General features: G+C 61.9%; 1 protein-coding gene across 2 annotated transcripts in view; it reads right to left on the reverse strand.

The window, feature by feature from the left end:
* Positions 1-1324: 1324 nt before the first annotated feature.
* LMF1 (lipase maturation factor 1) overlaps positions 1325-16043 on the reverse strand; it is a 51344-nt gene continuing 36625 nt past the window's right edge. The window contains exons 6-11 of one of the 2 annotated variants that reach the window (XM_061152478.1): positions 13534-13701; positions 3525-3708; positions 2917-3073; positions 2587-2770; positions 1860-1972; positions 1325-1541 (exon numbers count right to left, since the gene is read on the reverse strand). In XM_061152478.1, the coding sequence (XP_061008461.1) occupies positions 1367-1541; positions 1860-1972; positions 2587-2770; positions 2917-3073; positions 3525-3708; positions 13534-13701 (981 nt within the window). In that variant the 3' untranslated portion in view covers positions 1325-1366. The remainder of the gene's footprint in view (positions 1542-1859; positions 1973-2586; positions 2771-2916; positions 3074-3524; positions 3709-13533; positions 13702-16043) is intronic. The other variant, XM_061152477.1, reaches the window with a different exon arrangement.

Genomic DNA, 16043 nt, shown 5'->3' on the forward strand with positions numbered 1-16043 from the left:
AGTCCTGCGGCCTCCCCAGCCTGATCCCTGGGTGGCACTGAGCCCAGAGTGTGGTGGGCAGGGCTGGCAGGGCGGGGACCCACCAGGGCTCCTGGCAAGGAGGCCACCTGTGGTTCTGGGGCTAGGGGGCCACCCCGAGCCAAGACAGTGTCTCTTCAGACCCCCTGCCTGTCCTGGGCCCCACAGGGGCACCCCTGGTGCTCCCACCCACTGGCAAGGTCCCCAGAACAGCCCCCCAGGAAGGGCCCAGGCACGGCGGGCCAGCGGTATCTCCGTGTAGCCGTCATGGGCAGACGTGCTGGCTCCAGGCTCCGTGTCTGAGGCCCCGTCTGTCCCGTGGTAGACACAGGGCGCCTGTTTGCCTGCGAGCAGAACACGGCTTCTCTGTTGGCACCTGGGCCGGCCGGCCCCCAGGCGGGCGGGGGGGCTCTGCACAGACTCATGCTTGTGCCCACCTCAGTCTGGCCTCCTGGCCCAGACCAGCTTGTTCTCGCGGGGACCCTCCGCGTTGTGGCAGGCGCTGTGGATGGCTGGGGGGGCAGGTGTCCACTCACTGCTGACGTCAGGCTGTGGAGGTTCTGGGCTGTAGCCCAGGAGGGTCGCCAAGCAACACACCGTTAATCCAGTTCCACCCGAAGCGAGCAGGCCACAGATCAGCTGCCCTGGGGAACCCCGCACCCCAGCACCTGGGCCAGGGCTGACTGCTCTGCTGTGCCCGCCTCCCAGGTCAGGGTCAGAGAGCAGGAGGCTCCAGCATGAGACCGGACGCGTGGTCACAGGTTGAGGGAGGACCTCGATCAGGGTTGGTGGGGGTAGCCTACCCAAGGACAGAGGCCCTGTCCACACCTCTGGGTGTTGGTCACTGCAGGGGAGAGTGGGTGCTGGGGTGTGTGGGCTCTGAGGGGAGCCCCAGCTTCTCCCACACAGGCGCCTCCTGCATGCAGTGGGGACCCACTCGGGAGCAGAAAGGAGAGGCGGGGTTTCCTCCCAGCCACACCAGCACACGACGTGCTGGGCTGAGGACCAGCCTGCTGGTGCCAAGGACCCAGAGTGGGTGCTGTGGACACAGCTGGGGGCAGAGTCCATGTGGGCAGGTGGTCCTGGGGCTGACTGGAGCTGCGAGCAGCACCGGGACCGTGTCTGGGGGCCTGGTGACCTGGAGCGCAGCCAGGGTGGGGGGCCTCAGGAGCCCCTGGTGAACCGTGACGTGGGGCGCATGGAGACAAGGAAGCACGGACCCCCGCTTGGGCCAGCAGCCCCTGCTCTCCGGCCCTGCTTCCCCACACGCCCTTGTGGATGGAGACCCTCACTCAGAGCAGTCAGCCGCTGTCCTCCTTTTATTTCCCGGCACGAGCCTGGGCCGCCTCTACTCAGGTTCCGGGTACGGCCACTCCCGGGACGTGAAGTAGCCCCGCAGGTCCTGGAGGTTGAGAGGCGGGAAGTAGGGGCCGAGCCGCCTGCGGATCCACCACTTGCCCTCGGCAGCGTGCCTGCCCCCGGGGCGGCTGAACTTGTACCTGTAGTGCTCTCCTCGGACCCACCTGCAAGGCGAGGGCAGCGGGCAGCCTTGGCCCCTGACAGCCCTGGGTGCAGAGCTGGCCTGTGCCCAGCCAGGAGCAGCCAGAGGCCCAGCCCGTGATGGTGGGCAGGGGTGGGGTGGTCGGAAGCAGAAGGGCCAAGCCTCAGAGCCTGCGGACTGAGCCCACGGTCCTCAGTGGGTGTGTGGGGCCTCGGGACTGCTGTGTCCAGGCCTGGTTCTGGGCTGGGCCAGCCCCCAGGGCAGAGCTCTGCATTTAGGGGAGAAGCCCTGAGGGGCAGCCGAGGCTGCAGCGGGGGCCTGTCTGGCAGGGGCATCTCACCTGGGGGGGGCCCGGCCCTCAAAAGGGTTGTGGGCCAGCAGGGACAGGGCCTGCGCGTCGTTGGCCAGGAGCTTGCCCGCCAGGTGGATGATCCACTCGTTGTGCTCGTAGGTCTGGGGGTGAGGAGAGGATGGGGTACTTGGGGTGCAGACAGCTCGGTGTCTGCAGCCACCACCCCCACTCTGAGAGCCCCCACGTGTGTGCACCCCGCCCCTCCCTCCTGACAGCCGCCAGCCTTCAGGCTGTCGGCCTGGGGGCCCTGACTCGGTGAGCTCGGCGGTCAGCTCTCCTGAGTGGGGGCTTTCCTAGAGGCCTGTACCCTGTGGTGTTGGTCCTTCCTATTCTTGCCGCCTGCTTGCTCTCCTGGGCGCCTGACCCCCCGCTGTCCTGTCCTCAGGGACCTGGGTGGAGCGGCGCCGGGCCTGGCTTTGTCATCGGCAGGACCAGCAGTCCCAGGCATGTGACTGAGCCTCCTGGAGGCTGTCGTCCTGGGCAGGGGGCACAGTCCTGCTGGTTTGCTTGGGTCTGAGCGAAGGCTCCATGGATGCTGGCTGCGTTGTTGCTGGCCACGCCTGCCTTGTTTGCTCTGGGGGAAGCACTCTGAGAAGCCAGCAGGGAGGCCCAGCTTTGGGGGGGGGGGCCCTGGCAGGTTCCCGTGGGCCACGCCCCAGCACAGACTCCCTGGCCTCATCCTGTGTCTGCGGGGCCTCTCCACCGAGGGCCTCACCTGGAAGGCCGCGAACCACATGAGCCAGTCCAGGCGGTGGTGGTATGGTGAGATGAGGCAGGGGCGCCGCCTCAGGTCCCCAGGCTTGCATTTGAACTCGTAGTCCTCCCAGGCGGCATCGGGTGCGCTGGCGTTGGCGCTGGCCGTGCCCTGCAGGATGACCTCTGTGCGCTCCCTGGTGATGCTGGCGGGGACAGGGAGGGGCCATGTCAGGGCTGAGCCTCCCCACTCTGACCCCCGACCCGAGCAGGCCACAGTAAGGCTGGGGGTGCAGGCGGGGGCTGGCCGTATATGCGCGTCTACCCCGGGGTCTCAGTGGCCCTGAGGTACCTGCCGAAGGCCCCATACGTGTTGACGATCCGGAGGGGGTTGAAGGAGCTGTTCATGACCTGCCGGGGGCTCAGCAAGTTGAGGACCACGGGGATGCTGAGCCAGGCCACCAGAATGCCCAGCACCAGGTTGACTGTGCTCCGTGCCACACAGCCTGCTGGGAGGGGGCACAGTGAGTGGGCTGCGACCCCCAGGCCTGGCCTCTCTGCGGACCCTTGGGCCCACGGAGACCAAGAGAGGTACAGCTGGTCCCTCAGGGAGTCGGGGAAGGGCTCCCACCACGTGCAGCCCCCTTCTCCCTGAGCCTGGGATACCTTCCAGGCTGATGTGGGAACATGGGCACTCCTCTCAGCCGCACCCCCAGCCCCCAAGCTGTCCCAAGACCTGGGCTGGAGCAGTAGCAACTGAGGTCTCTGTGCTGGGGACCAGGACACACGTCCATACCAAGCAGACGAAAGTGACCCTGCCCAGGCGTGGAGACGCTGCTCTGTCTCCCAGGCCACTGGGGTGGGCACGGGGCTGGGTGCCATAGCCTCCGTGGTTGACTGGCATCAGACACAGGGACCACCTGGGCTCCCCAGCCACACCCACCTTCCAGTGTCACCCACCGCGCGTCCGCGGGGCCCCAGCCCCTCGGGCCTCCTCCTCCTGAATCTTCAGGACTTGGTCCTTGAGGCGGCCAGGCCCCGAGGGAAACAGACCGCCCAGGGTGGCGTCATCAAAGCAGGCGAGGCTGGGCACGATGGTCAGCCAGTTCAGGAAGCTCAGGTTCCCGCTGATGATGAGGACCACCTGCAGGGAGACAGACTCCAGCCGCTGCACCTCACAAGCCGTGGTGATGCATGGGCTGGGGTCACGCCCTCCCCGAAGCCTGTGCTGATCCCAGGTGCCCGGCCCCCCTCCCCACCCAGGCCGCTCGCCCGGCCTCCCTCAGACCGGCCTGGGGATGCCCATGTCCCAAACGACCTCAGAGGTGAGCTCTGCCCTGCGCCTCTGGTGAGACCCCTCCTGCTGACCCCAAGTCTGGCCTTGGCCCTGTACGGAGGCTGCTGGGGTTCTCAGCTGCACAGCCGGGCGAGGACGAGTCTTTGTCTCTGGCAGCTGTCACCGTGACCAGTGAGCAGCAGGCCCGGGGCAGCTTCCTCAACAGCCAGCCCCAGGGCCCTGCAGCTTGTCCTTCACTGGGGCGGGGTCTGGATGGGGCTCCTGCTGCTCCCCTGGACCAGGATTTGGGAGTGCGCTGGTGCACGCGCCTGTGCCAGCCTGGCTTCCACCACGGAGTGACCAGGCACGAGGCCGGTCCTGAGCCAGGGTTTCCCCCAGACAGGCGGCCTGCGAGGTCAGCCTGCACCTGGATGCAGTTTAGCCAGACCCTGTCTTCGTGAACCTCCTGGTGCTGTCTGCCAGGTGGCTGCCCGAGTGTCTGGTCACTGCCCCTCCTGAGAAGCCTCCATGGGCCCAGCTGGATCCGGTGAGTGCCTCTGTGAGCCTGGATGACCAGGGTCCAGGAAGCCCACATGTACTTAGTCCCCTGGGATTGGCACCAACCAGACAACTTGTTAGAGCTAAGGTTCCCCAAGTGCAGGACAGAAGGGGCTTCCGCTCCCTGGTCTGTCCACCAGTGTCGCCACCTGCATCCGGGGGTTGCCTCCCAGCCAGAAGCTCCACAGGGTCCCTTCTGGTAACCACATGTCTGTCAGCTGTTCTAGAGACTGAAAGTGCCACCTTCTACTTGATGCAGACCTGGCTGTCAAGGGTGTGGCCGGGAGTGGGGTGGTCTTCACTCGCGAGGAGAGGCTGCAGGGTCACGCCCGCCCATGTGCCTGGCAGGCGCCTCTGAGCACAGGGCCCCAGGGCCCCAGGCCAACTGCACACAGAGCTTCTGCGTCCCTACAGGAGTGACAGACACAGGGGAGGAGGCTCCAGCAGGGGGCTGGCTGGAGGCCAGGGAGGGTGAGGGGTGCACCCAGACACCCCAGCACCTTGCTGAGTGCAGGTCCTGGAAGAGCATGTCCTGTCAGCATGCAGACTGCCAGCTGCAGCCTTTTCATCTTCATTACATAGTTTTCAAAGAGGTGACATTTTCCATTTTCAGGAAGTCCAAGTTACACTTTTTAAAAAAACTTTACAATTTTGCTTTTTGTGTTCTATCTAAGAAATCTTTTCTTCATTCAGAGATATAAAGATCTAAAAGTTTTCCAGGTCTGGTTATTATGTTTAGGTCTTGGATCCATTTCAAATTAGTTTTTTGGGAAAGGTGTGAGATAAGGGTCACACTGGCTCTGCTCTGGTCCAGGCTCTGCCCCTGGGGGAGGTGGGCCTCAGACCCGTGAGGAAGCAGGGGCTCTGGGACCATGGGGGTCTCAGTTGTGGGAAGTCCATGTGGAGGTGTCTGCAGGGAGACACTGCCTTAAGCACTGCCTTAGAAAAGGGGAAATGACACCAGGAGCTGCAGGTCAGCAAAGTAGAAGGAAATGGGGACCAGCAGCACCAGCAAGTAAACAGACCCTCAGTGATAGCAGACCTTCAATGACTGCAGACCCGCAGTGCCCATGGCGCAGTCGCCATGGTGATGAGAGGAGTAAGGAGGATTTCATCAAGTTCCGCTGTCCAACCAGATGAACACATTTCTGCAGAGCAGTCAGACCCAGACAGGCTGACAGCCCCCTAGTAGCAGAGTGACTGAGTGCCCACCCAGGTCGCTTGCATGCGTATCTGCCGCCAGTGGGCCCCTCTGCTTCACGGGTCCGGGCTGAGTGGGCTGTTGAGGGAAGAGGTGAGACCACAGGCCCAGGCCGAAGCTGTACAGCCAGGCGAGGCTCAGGTGATACTCGCTCCTTGATTTGGCATTAAAGCTGCGTCTCCACCCTGGTGACAGGGAGAGCGTGTGGTCACGGGTGCCAGCCTGAGACAGGTGCAGCGGGGAGCTGGGTTTCTGACGAGTCAGTTCTGTGCACCACAGCAGGGTTTCGCGGGGCGTGATGTGAGATGTGTAGCTCTCCCTGGATTACTTTGGGTTTTTTTTGGGCTGTGCTGCACAGAGTGGGGGATCCTAGTCCCCCGACTCGGGATTGAACCCGTGCCCCCTGCAGTGGAAGTGTGGAGTCCGAACCACTGGCCCACCAGGGAAATCTCTCCCTGCATTACTCTGGAAAACTAGTTTTCCTGGTTCTGAGCCTAAAAATAGTTTCTATGTTTCACTCACTGTCTAGGATGTTAACAAACCCCAGTGCCCAAAGTGGCCCCACCTGCGTCTGCCCTGGGCTGGTGGTTTCTCCTGCAGCCACGTCTGGCCCCTTGAGGTCCCTGGGCCTCTGGTCTTGAGCTGGCAGGGCTGCTCGGGGCTGACAGGGCTCTGCCCTGGGGTCTGCTGAGACCATGGGCTCCTGAGGGTCTGGGCTGGGGTGCCGGTAGGCCCTCCACCACCACGGGGGCGGCAGGGGTCGTGTGGCCCGGGCCCAGCTCCCCCTGGGCAGGCCTCATCTCCAGAACAGCAAGTCCTTAGATGCTCCACTGGTCCCTCCTCTGTGTCGGCGTGGGCTTAGGGGAACTGGCCCTTTACCCCTCCTGACACCCCCACCAATGCATTGTGCTTGGGGGTGGGCTGGTCAGCTGGGTGGGGCTCTGTTTTCTCCGTGGCTTAGCTGTGCCACGGTAAGTAAGGATTGGAGATGGAGGGTGAGGACAGGCCGGTCCCCGGGGGTCTGCCATCCTGGTGCAGCTGTGGGGCCACATGGGTGGCAAGCCCTCTGCTTACTGCCCAGTTCTCGACTGAAGACAGCAGCAAGAGCTGGGGAGAAGCCCCTGGTGCACCGCAGCCTCCATCGCGAAGACACCTCTGGGTCTGGCCCTGGGGGCCCCGCCTGCGTCCCGCAGCCCTTGAGAAGGTGCAGGGAGCAGCCGGCCCCATCCACCATCACATTGCCCTCGGGCCTGGTGCCTGCTCAGGCCCTGCGGGCAGCTGACAGGCGGCCGTGTGCTCAGAGCTGCTAGGCTCTGGGAGAAGCCAGCAGTCCCACCACTCCAGCCACACTCAAACTGCCCCCGTCATGCTGCAGGGGCTTCCTGGAGCCATCTGCCCACGTTCACCCCAGGTGGCCCAAGGGCAGACCTCCCAGGTGTGGCTGGTGCAGTCCACACCTCACTGAGCCATAGACTTGCCTTCTGGCCACTTGGGCTCCCGTGACCCCCGAGGCATCCAGAGAAACCCAGGCAGGATGCTGCTAACCTGAAGGACCCCTAGGAGTGAGCAGCATCTGTTCCTCTGCACCCTCACATGTACACGCGCCACGCTGAAACCCAGACGGGCGAGCAGCAGAAGGAATGACGCTCAGTGAGAATCGTGATCTAGGAGGCTGACTGGAGGACTGTCTGTGATGTGGTGCAGAAGCAGGAGGCCCTTTGAGGGAAATGATGCAGCAGACCCAACAGCTCCCAGACCAACTCCCGGACAAGAGTGAACGGCGCTCTCGGGCCTGAGGAGTCCTGGGATGAGGGTACCTGATCGTTTACTGGAGCGAGACCTCAGCCCACATGTGTTCTGGCCATTTCCCATTTCTAAAGATGAGTCAAAAGTAAAACAGTGTAAGCCTTTAGCCTGAAAAATGTTAAAAAAATTAGAAGGAAAGGAAGGAAAAGTGAGGAAGGCAGCCCAGGGAGGCAGGACACCTGCCAACTGAGCTCGGAGCCCCACAGTGGTCTCCACTCAGCTCCACGAATGAGGGAGCAGCAGGAACGTGAAGAAGGGTGATTAGGACGCAGGGTCCCACTTGAGAGCTGAGCTGAGCATGAGGCCTGGTGGTGTCAGGACCAGCCACCCCTACCGCGGACGAGGATCGAGAGCGAGGCCCACAGACACCGGTATTGCCCCTGCTCCCCACACACTTCCTCTGCCCTGCTGAGCCGAGTTTCCCAAGACCCCACGGCCGCCGCCTCCACCCCAAGAAGCAGGGCTGCACCTCGGGGCAGGTCTGCTTTATGCTCAGAGGCCACACAAATGACTGCATTTGGAAAAACGAAGCGTCTGAGATGCCAGGAGCTGGAGGGACTGGCTTGCCACATGAGCACGGGGCAGATGGCTCAGGAACCGAGAGCTGCAGTCCCGCCTGGGTTTCCTTGGCCATGGCGCTCGGAGGATGGGGCCTCCTCCGTGAGCCCGGGGAAAGGGCTTGACCCACCCAGGCTTTGTCCTCGCTGACCTCACTCGGGTCTGGAAGACCCCCGAGTCCTGGGAACTCATGTGGAGGGACACTGTGTGTCCAGGAGGCTCAGAAAGTGATTTGTAAGGGAATCAGCAGCTGTCAGGAGAGAATCCGCAGCACTGACCAAAAGGTAACAGACTGGAAGTGTTGAGTAGCCTGAAGGCACAGGCAGAGAAAAAACTTGCCAGGGGCAGTCAGAAGCCAGAAACGGGCTGAAGCCCGTGGCTAAGAATGTGAAAACAGCTACTGTCAAAAATGAAGGGGCTTAAGACAGTCCTAAGTAAGAGAAATATGAAAATGCCAAAGAACTGGACGGTAACTTGAGAGTTTAAAAAGTATCATATAAAACAATTCACTGGATAGGCTTTTGACAAAACTGACACTGTAAAAGAAGGAGTCAGTGAATTTGAGCCAGGACCACAGGAGCTCTGTGAAGTGAGGCACTGGGAGAAGCGGACCTGAGCAGGGCCTGGGGGACGGAGCTAACCAGCCTGGCGGACGAGTGACTTAAACCCCGGGAGGGGAGGGGGCGCAGAGGAACACGAAGGTACTTCTCAGTGCTGAGAACTACACACAGATCACTGAAACCTAGGAAATCTCAAAACAGGATAAACTCGAAGAAAGCCACACCAAAGGCACATTGAATCAACATGCTGAAAAACTGAAAAAAATCACAGAGGCTGCCAGAGGGGAGTCATGGCCAGAGGGCTGGCGGCTCAGGGCCCCCAGACTCCCCAGTAGAGACCCCAGAGGGCTGAAGGGAAGTCACCTGCCAGCAGCCTGTGTAAGAAACGTTAGAAAACTACGGAACACAAAGGGAAAGCGAGCGAGCAGGACACGCATACCGGCAGGCAGGGGCTGGACACGGCAGCCTGTAGGCTGCTTAAATGAGTCAGTCACGCAGCATGGTCGCGGCTGCTGGAGTGATGGCTGCAAAGCGTTAACAGTGAGTGAGAACTTGCGGTTATGATGGGAAGACCCCACGTAGCCAGCAGGGTTCCCTCGGGTCCTTTCTTCCCCTCGTTTCTGTTCCAAACCAGTTACTTTCCATCCAGAAAGAGAGCCATCAGAGGGGCTCTGGGCGCCTCTGGACCCGTGAGGGCCACAACCCAGCATGGCGTGAGGCTTCAGCTGGTGTGGCTCCTGTAGCAATGACGCTGCACGCGCCTCCCCTGGCCTTGGTCTGGGACCCCATCGTCTCACTGGCTGTAACCCAAGCCTGGAGAGACAGACGCCAGGCCACCCCTGGGGGACCACAGTCTCTCCCACCCGCTCATGGCAAACATGGCTGGTCTGACTGGGGCACCCGAGGGAGGGGTCGGGCGGCTTAGCACATGTGGGGCTGGGACCCTGGGAGTCAGCTCAGGCCCTATGTTTTCTGAGGGGGGGGGCTTCTCCATCTTTGAAAAGGAGAATTGGAAATAGCTCCCCCCACCCCTCCCTGCCCTGCCCCGCCCCGCCAGTATGAGCCCTGGAGAAAGGCCGTTGCCGTGCAGCCCTGGTGCTCCTAGCCAGAGCCGCGGGGCCACAGGCCTGGGTCCATGCGCGCCAGGACACAGCACAGCCCAGGGCAGCCTTCCGAGGTCTGGGGCTTTGAGTTCTGTGTCCTGAGGAGGTTTGCTGGTTGGCCTCAGCCTTCTGCCCAATGACCTTGATGTCCCGGCTGCAGACTCAGCTGCAGGAGTGGTGTAGGGCCAGCGCCAGGGCGGTCCTTTCTCCTGACAGCTGCAGGAGGGCCAGGGCCACAAGCTGCCTCCATGACGGCCGGCGTCTGGCTAGCCTGCCCTGGGCGCGGTCCTCCAGCCACTGGCTCAGGCTCTCCAGCTTTGGAGCCCAGGAGATGAGGACACTCCCTCCTTGGCATGGCCACCTGAGTGGCCCTGACCGTCTGGGTGTGGCAGGAGGGGCTCTGGTTGGGGGGCAAGGCAAGGCCCCGGTTGCTGGTCCACAGGCCACAACCAGGAACACTCTGGCCTGGCAGGCCCGAGGCCTCGCAGTTCCAGCTGCATGAGGACTCGGCAGCCTAAGTCCGTGTGTGGCCCTAACGACCTCCGAGCAATGCCTAGCTTTCCCACCCCAGTCCTGCCTTGGTGGGTCCCCGGGGCCCAGAGACACCCCTCCCTGTCACTCCCCTGTGTGCCCAGCTGGGGGGCCTGACGCACAGAATGAGGTTCACCAGAGCGTTTGGGGACAGAGGCCTGTTTCTAACGTGGCAGCGGGAGCGCCAAGGACTCAGGAGGCCGTCGTGGCACCCCTGTCCAGCACACGCTGGCCATGACCCTGTGCCGGCGGCCAGTGGGAAGATGAGCTGTGAGGTGCGACCCTGGGCCCAGGAGATGCCCCTCAAGGAAGGGGAGGGGTGCTCGCAGGTGACATGCTGTGGCCAGAATCCCCAGGCAGTTACAATGTTACTCCAGCTGCGGGGAGCTCACTTAGGCTGGTGGGGGCAGCTCTCTGTCCCCAAAGCTGTAGTGATGTCCCCACAGCGATGTCCCCTGGGCTGTGGCTGATGTCACGGAGGTTAGTAAAAGCCAGACGTGGTGGGAGGTCAGGACAGGAGTCTGGGATGTGAGGTGTGTCTTTGCGTGGACCAGGAGCCATGGGGCTGGTGAGGGCCTGGTCCACGTCGGGACAGGAGGTCCAGCCGGGCCCACAGCAAAAGCTGACCACTGGCCCTGCAGGGTCTCTCCTTGGCAGAGCATGGGGGTCCGAGGTGGGGGTGGTGCGCCTCCCCAAGTAGACAACAGGCCGTCCCTGGAGAACTCGCAGAACCTTCCGGAACAGCTGTGCAAACTGAGCGTGGGAGGAGGTGCGAGTGCTCACATCCTCAGCCCTCTCCTGGGGAACAAACGGAAACAAACAGAGCCAGGGACCCTTGGGGTCGCGGGCGTGGAGACGAGAGCAACGTGCAAACCCACAGTACCCAGTGCCATGCCTGCGGAGGGCCGTGTGCCCGGGAGGCGGCCTTGCAGAGCCGGGGGCCATTGGTCCTCTCTGCTCTGGGCAGCTGAGGCCTGGCCCCAGGAGGGCAGCAGAGCAGGCCTCAGAGAAGAGCCGCAGCCTGGGCCTGTCCTGGGCACTGTGTGGGTGGGTGAAGATGACGCTGGGACGTGCCTGGACCAAGGCTTCCAGGGCCTTGGGGGACAGAAGGTGAGTGCATGGCTGGCCTTTGAGAGTGACGTCCAGGACCACAAGTTGGCATGACCTTTCAGGGTCCAGCTCTGGCTCTTCTCTGCCCAGTGTCCCTGTGCCACCACCGTCTACCACTGTCCACCCGGGCAGCAGACCCAGAGCTGGGTGGAGACCCAGCCATGTGGCCTGGGAGCCACCTACCTCTGAACCCCCCAAGTCTGCATGGCCCCCACAGTGGAGGTGCCAGTGCCCTGGCCCGGGACACACTCAGCCAGGCCAGTCCAGTTAGACGGTCCTCATCCAAAAATGCCATGAGACATCACGTGCACTGGGAATAAACAAAGGCATTTTGAGGCTGCTGGGTTAAATGTCAACATAAATACCTTCCCAAATCCTATTTTCAAGTAGCTGAACCCTTCCACCTGCAGCAGTAACCCAAACTTCCTTCAGTTATTTTTTTGTGACATGGCCATTTGCTTTTCCTTACCACTTGCCAGAGCTGGGCTCAGATTTCTGGAGAGAAACTAGTCAGTGAAGCCTGAGAGATGCCAGGAATGCCCCTGCCACATTTACAGCCCTGAGAGGGTTCCAGTGGTCCCAGGTTGGTGAAAGCAGCTGAAGCAGCAACTCATTAATGCCCCCGCAGTCTCAAAAGTGATTCACGGTCACCCTGGTGACCATGCAGGCTGAGCAGACCCGGGTTCCCGCGGAGGCTATGTGCCGGGTGGGTCCTCTGAGTTGCCTCAGGAGCGGAACCCATGTTCTCCATTGGCAGAGGAAGGGGGAGCCAGCAGTTGGGCATCCTGTGCCAGTGGAGGACCGTCCAGCGTGAGGCTGTGTCCATGCTGCCGGACCTCAAGAGTGTTTGAGCCTCTGCTTGAGCTGAAGTGTGTGCACGGCAGGGATGTGGAGGAGTGCCCCTGGGCTCCTGGGGGTGTCCCTCCTCAGAAGCTGTTGGGAATAAGGGTCACCGGCCAGCCAGGGTTTTGCCCTAGAGCCAAGTCCGGAATAAGCTGTGGTGCATCCAGACAGTGAAGTATCAGTCAGCAGTGAGATGAGCTCTCCACCCACAGACAGACACAAGCAACCTCAGCTGCACATCACTAAGTAGAGACGCAAGTCTGTAAGGGTATTTATTCTCTGTACTCTTGGCTCAGTTTTTCTGTAAGTCTAAAATTGTTCTTAAAAAGTCGGTTGATTAAAAGCAAAGTAGAGCTTAAAATACTGGCAGCAAAAGCAGGTGGGTAGGGGAGGCCATGACGGCACATCGAAGCCACAGGACCATCATGGTGGCAAGGACAGGGATTCAGCATGTGCTCGCCTGAAAGAAACAGTATACTTGCTAATTAGGAGAGAGAAAAGAACGGAATGAGAAAAACCTCAGAGGAGAGCTAAACAAGGGCAAAGAGAAAACAAAGCTGTGGAAATAAGTGCACCTGCTGAAGTACAGGAGCTTTTCATTGAAAGAGCACCAGGCTGGCTGGAATAGAATCTGAGCACCATGAGTGACAACTCCCAAGGAAAGGACACAAATCCAGACTGCGAAATAGGAGACTACCACAGCTTGTTCCTTGACCAGGACGTCTGAAAGCAGATAAAATGGACAAATTCCAAGGAAAGTGTTTGCCATTAAAAAACCTACAGAAAACAGAGACCCTTCACATTCGGCAGCCACGAAAGTTTGTCAGTGGCCACAGAGACCCTGCTCTGCCTACCACCCCCTGCCTGGGCCGGGTGGGGATGTTGGAGCAATGGTTCCGTCCTGTCTTCGAGGGTGAGCGCGAGACCCGGAGCAGAGCCAGACACGGCCAGCATGGACAGAAAACCACCGACGAACCTCACTGACAGTGCGAAAAACCTAGACAAAACGGTAGCAAGTGTACCCAGGAATGTGTTGGCATATACACAGCATGACTTGAGTTTGATTCATCCTAGGAAGGTAACTGACTGTGGTTGCATTTTTGCTAAACCTCACCCACTCATGACTAAAAATACCCAAAACAAAAAGCACAAAACTTCTAGTAAACAAGAAACAAGAGAACTTGGTAGAAGCAGCCACAGTAAGCAACCAACCAAGCCACAGGCTCCCTCCTGCTGTGGGTCCCCTCCCCTCAACGGTCCCATGGAGCCCGTGTCTGGGACAGCTCGGCACATGGGCCCCCACGCCGAGGAGCGGGAAGATGGGGGCCCGGTCCGGGGGGCAACGGGGCCCTGCGGGTCCACCCCCCACAGGCGTGGCAGACGGGACGTGGGAGCTGAGGCTCTCCGTGGCGCGGCTGCTCACCTGGAACAGAACCTGCAGGGCCCCGTGGACGATGCACATCCGCCGTCCGAGGAAGACGAAGAAGGGCACCAGCAGCTCCAGGAAGTGGTTGCTGAGCGTCTCAAAGCGGTGGAACCACCACGGGGAGCGGTGCAGGAAGTAGGCCACGGGGTTGGGCACCGGTTGTGTCTGTGGGCAGGCGGCGGCCCTGAGCTGCGCCCAGGGGACCCGCCCTCTGCACCCTGCCCCGTGCTCCCACTGGCGGCCCAGGAGGCCGAGGGGGCTCTGGGGCCGCCCTGGCCGGAGAGGCACCCCTCCAGCAGCTTGCACGGCTGAGTTGGTGCTCCTAGATTTCCTGTACTTCTGATGCCGACCCCTCAGGCCCCCCGAGGGCCCTGGTGACCAGGCGCTCAGAGATGGGGGGCACCTGTGGTCACAGCGCTAAGATGCTCGGGCGCTGGCGAGCCCCCCGCGAAGGGACAGGGTGTGGGGAGGAGGCGGGACCGCGGGAGCTCACACGTGGAGTTCCTCTTGGAGGACATGTAGGCTGGGGGCGCGGGGTCCCGGCCCCATGTGTGTGTTCCTGGGAATGGCCTCCACATGTGTGCGGGGTGGGCGGGCGCGGCAGGTCCCCAAGGCCCGAGTGTTGACTCAGCCGTGGCGCCGGCGCCCAGGGCCCAGCTGACGGGCCCTGTCCTCCCTGCACACGCGGCCATCCGCAGAGGGGCCAGCTCTGCCGATCATGTGGGGCTGGGGTGGCCGCTGTGGACATCCAGCTGTCCGTGAAGGGCATGGTGCCGGGCGGGACACCAGGTTCCCGCGGCCCCAGACCCGGTGGACCCACAGCCCCACCAACTCGGAGTGTGCCTCTCTGTGTCTATGCAGAGCGGGTCCAACAAGGGCGTTGGGGTCTGCTGTGCACTCCTCCTCTGGGGCCCTGTGTCCTTTGCACTTGCACGGCCCACACATGCACGCATACAGACAGTACGGCTGCCATCCGCCATCAGAGGGAAGTGAGTGAGTGAAGCTCGATCAGTCGTGTCCGACTGTTTGCAACCACATGGTCTATACAGTCCATGGAATTCTCCAGGCCAGAATACTGGAGTGGGTAGCCTTTCCCTTCTCCAGGGGATCTTCCCAACCCAGGGATTGAACCCAGGCCTCCCACACTGCAGAGGGAAGGGCTGGGCCAAAGATAAACTGTGCTCGCGGTGGTGACTCCTCCCGGACACGGCTTAGAGCCCAGCGAAAGGAAGCGCTCCCCTACAGCTGCCTGTGCTTCCCAGCCCCGGGTGTGGCTGCAGCCTGACCCTCTCCCTGCCCATCGTGGGTGTGACTCCCACGGGTTAGCTGTGGACGCTGAGGCACCTGGTGTGCGGTGGGCACAGGGAGATGCCGGTCAGAGTGCGCGGGCCAGGGTGCCCTGGAGGGGTGTGGTGTCCCGCTGGACAGAGGGAGGTGGGGGCTCCAAGTGCGACACCCCAGGGGAGGGCCACCAACCCCCCGGGGAGAGTGTCGTCCTGCTAATTGGACACAATTTCCAACTTACAGAGAAGTAGTTTAGTTGCTCAGTCATGTCTGACTCTGCAACCCCATGGACTGTGGCCTGCCAGGCTCTTCTGTCTATGGGATTTCCCAGGCAAGAATACTGGCGTGGGTTGCCATTTCCTCCTCCAGGGGATCTTTCCGATCCAGGGATTAAACCTGCGTCTCCTGCATTGGCAGGCGGATTCTTTACCTCTGAGCCACCAGGGAAACCCACAGAGAAGTTACAAGAACAGTAAAGGAACCCGGATGCCCAGCTTCCCAGATGTCCCACTTCTTCTAGCCCCCTCCTCCTTGGGTAGTTTTCTGTGCCTCCTAACACTGAGCTGTGATGACCCTGTGTGGGTCTCCTAGGAGCACAGTGGCCATGACGCTCTTCTGCTTGTTGCCGATGACGTCCTGGTCATGACAGCAGCCGGGGCCTGGGACCCCCATCTCCTGCCTCTCTAGCCCCCCATTTGGGTGCCAGGACTTCAACTCTGGGACCCCCAGCTCCTGCCTCTCTAGCCCCCCATTTGGGCGCCAGGACTTCAACTCTGGGACCCCGAGCTCCTGCCTCTCTAGCCCTCCATCTGGGCGCCAGGACCCTGACTCTGGGACCCCGAGCTCCTGCCTCTCTAGCCCTCCATCTGGGCGCCAGGACCCTGACTCTGGGACCCCGAGCTCCTGCCTCTCTAGCCCCCCATCTGGGCGCCGGGACCCCGACTCTGGGACCCCCAGCTCCTGCCTCTCTAGCCCTCCATCTGGGCGCCAGGACCCTGACTCTGGGACCCCGAGCTCCTGCCTCTCTAGCCCCCCATCTGGGCGCCGGGACCCCGACTCTGGGACCCCCAGCTCCTGCCTCTCTAGCCCCCCATCTGGGCGCCGGGACCCCGACTCTGGGACCCCCAGCTCCTGCCTCTCTAGCCCCCCATCTGGGCACCGGGACCCTGACTCTGGGACCCCCCACCCCCTCGGAGGGAGCAGGCCAATGCCGCCCCGGGGAA

Source organism: Dama dama, chromosome 10 (assembly GCF_033118175.1).
Source record: "Dama dama isolate Ldn47 chromosome 10, ASM3311817v1, whole genome shotgun sequence".
Lineage (NCBI taxonomy): Eukaryota > Metazoa > Chordata > Mammalia > Artiodactyla > Cervidae > Dama > Dama dama.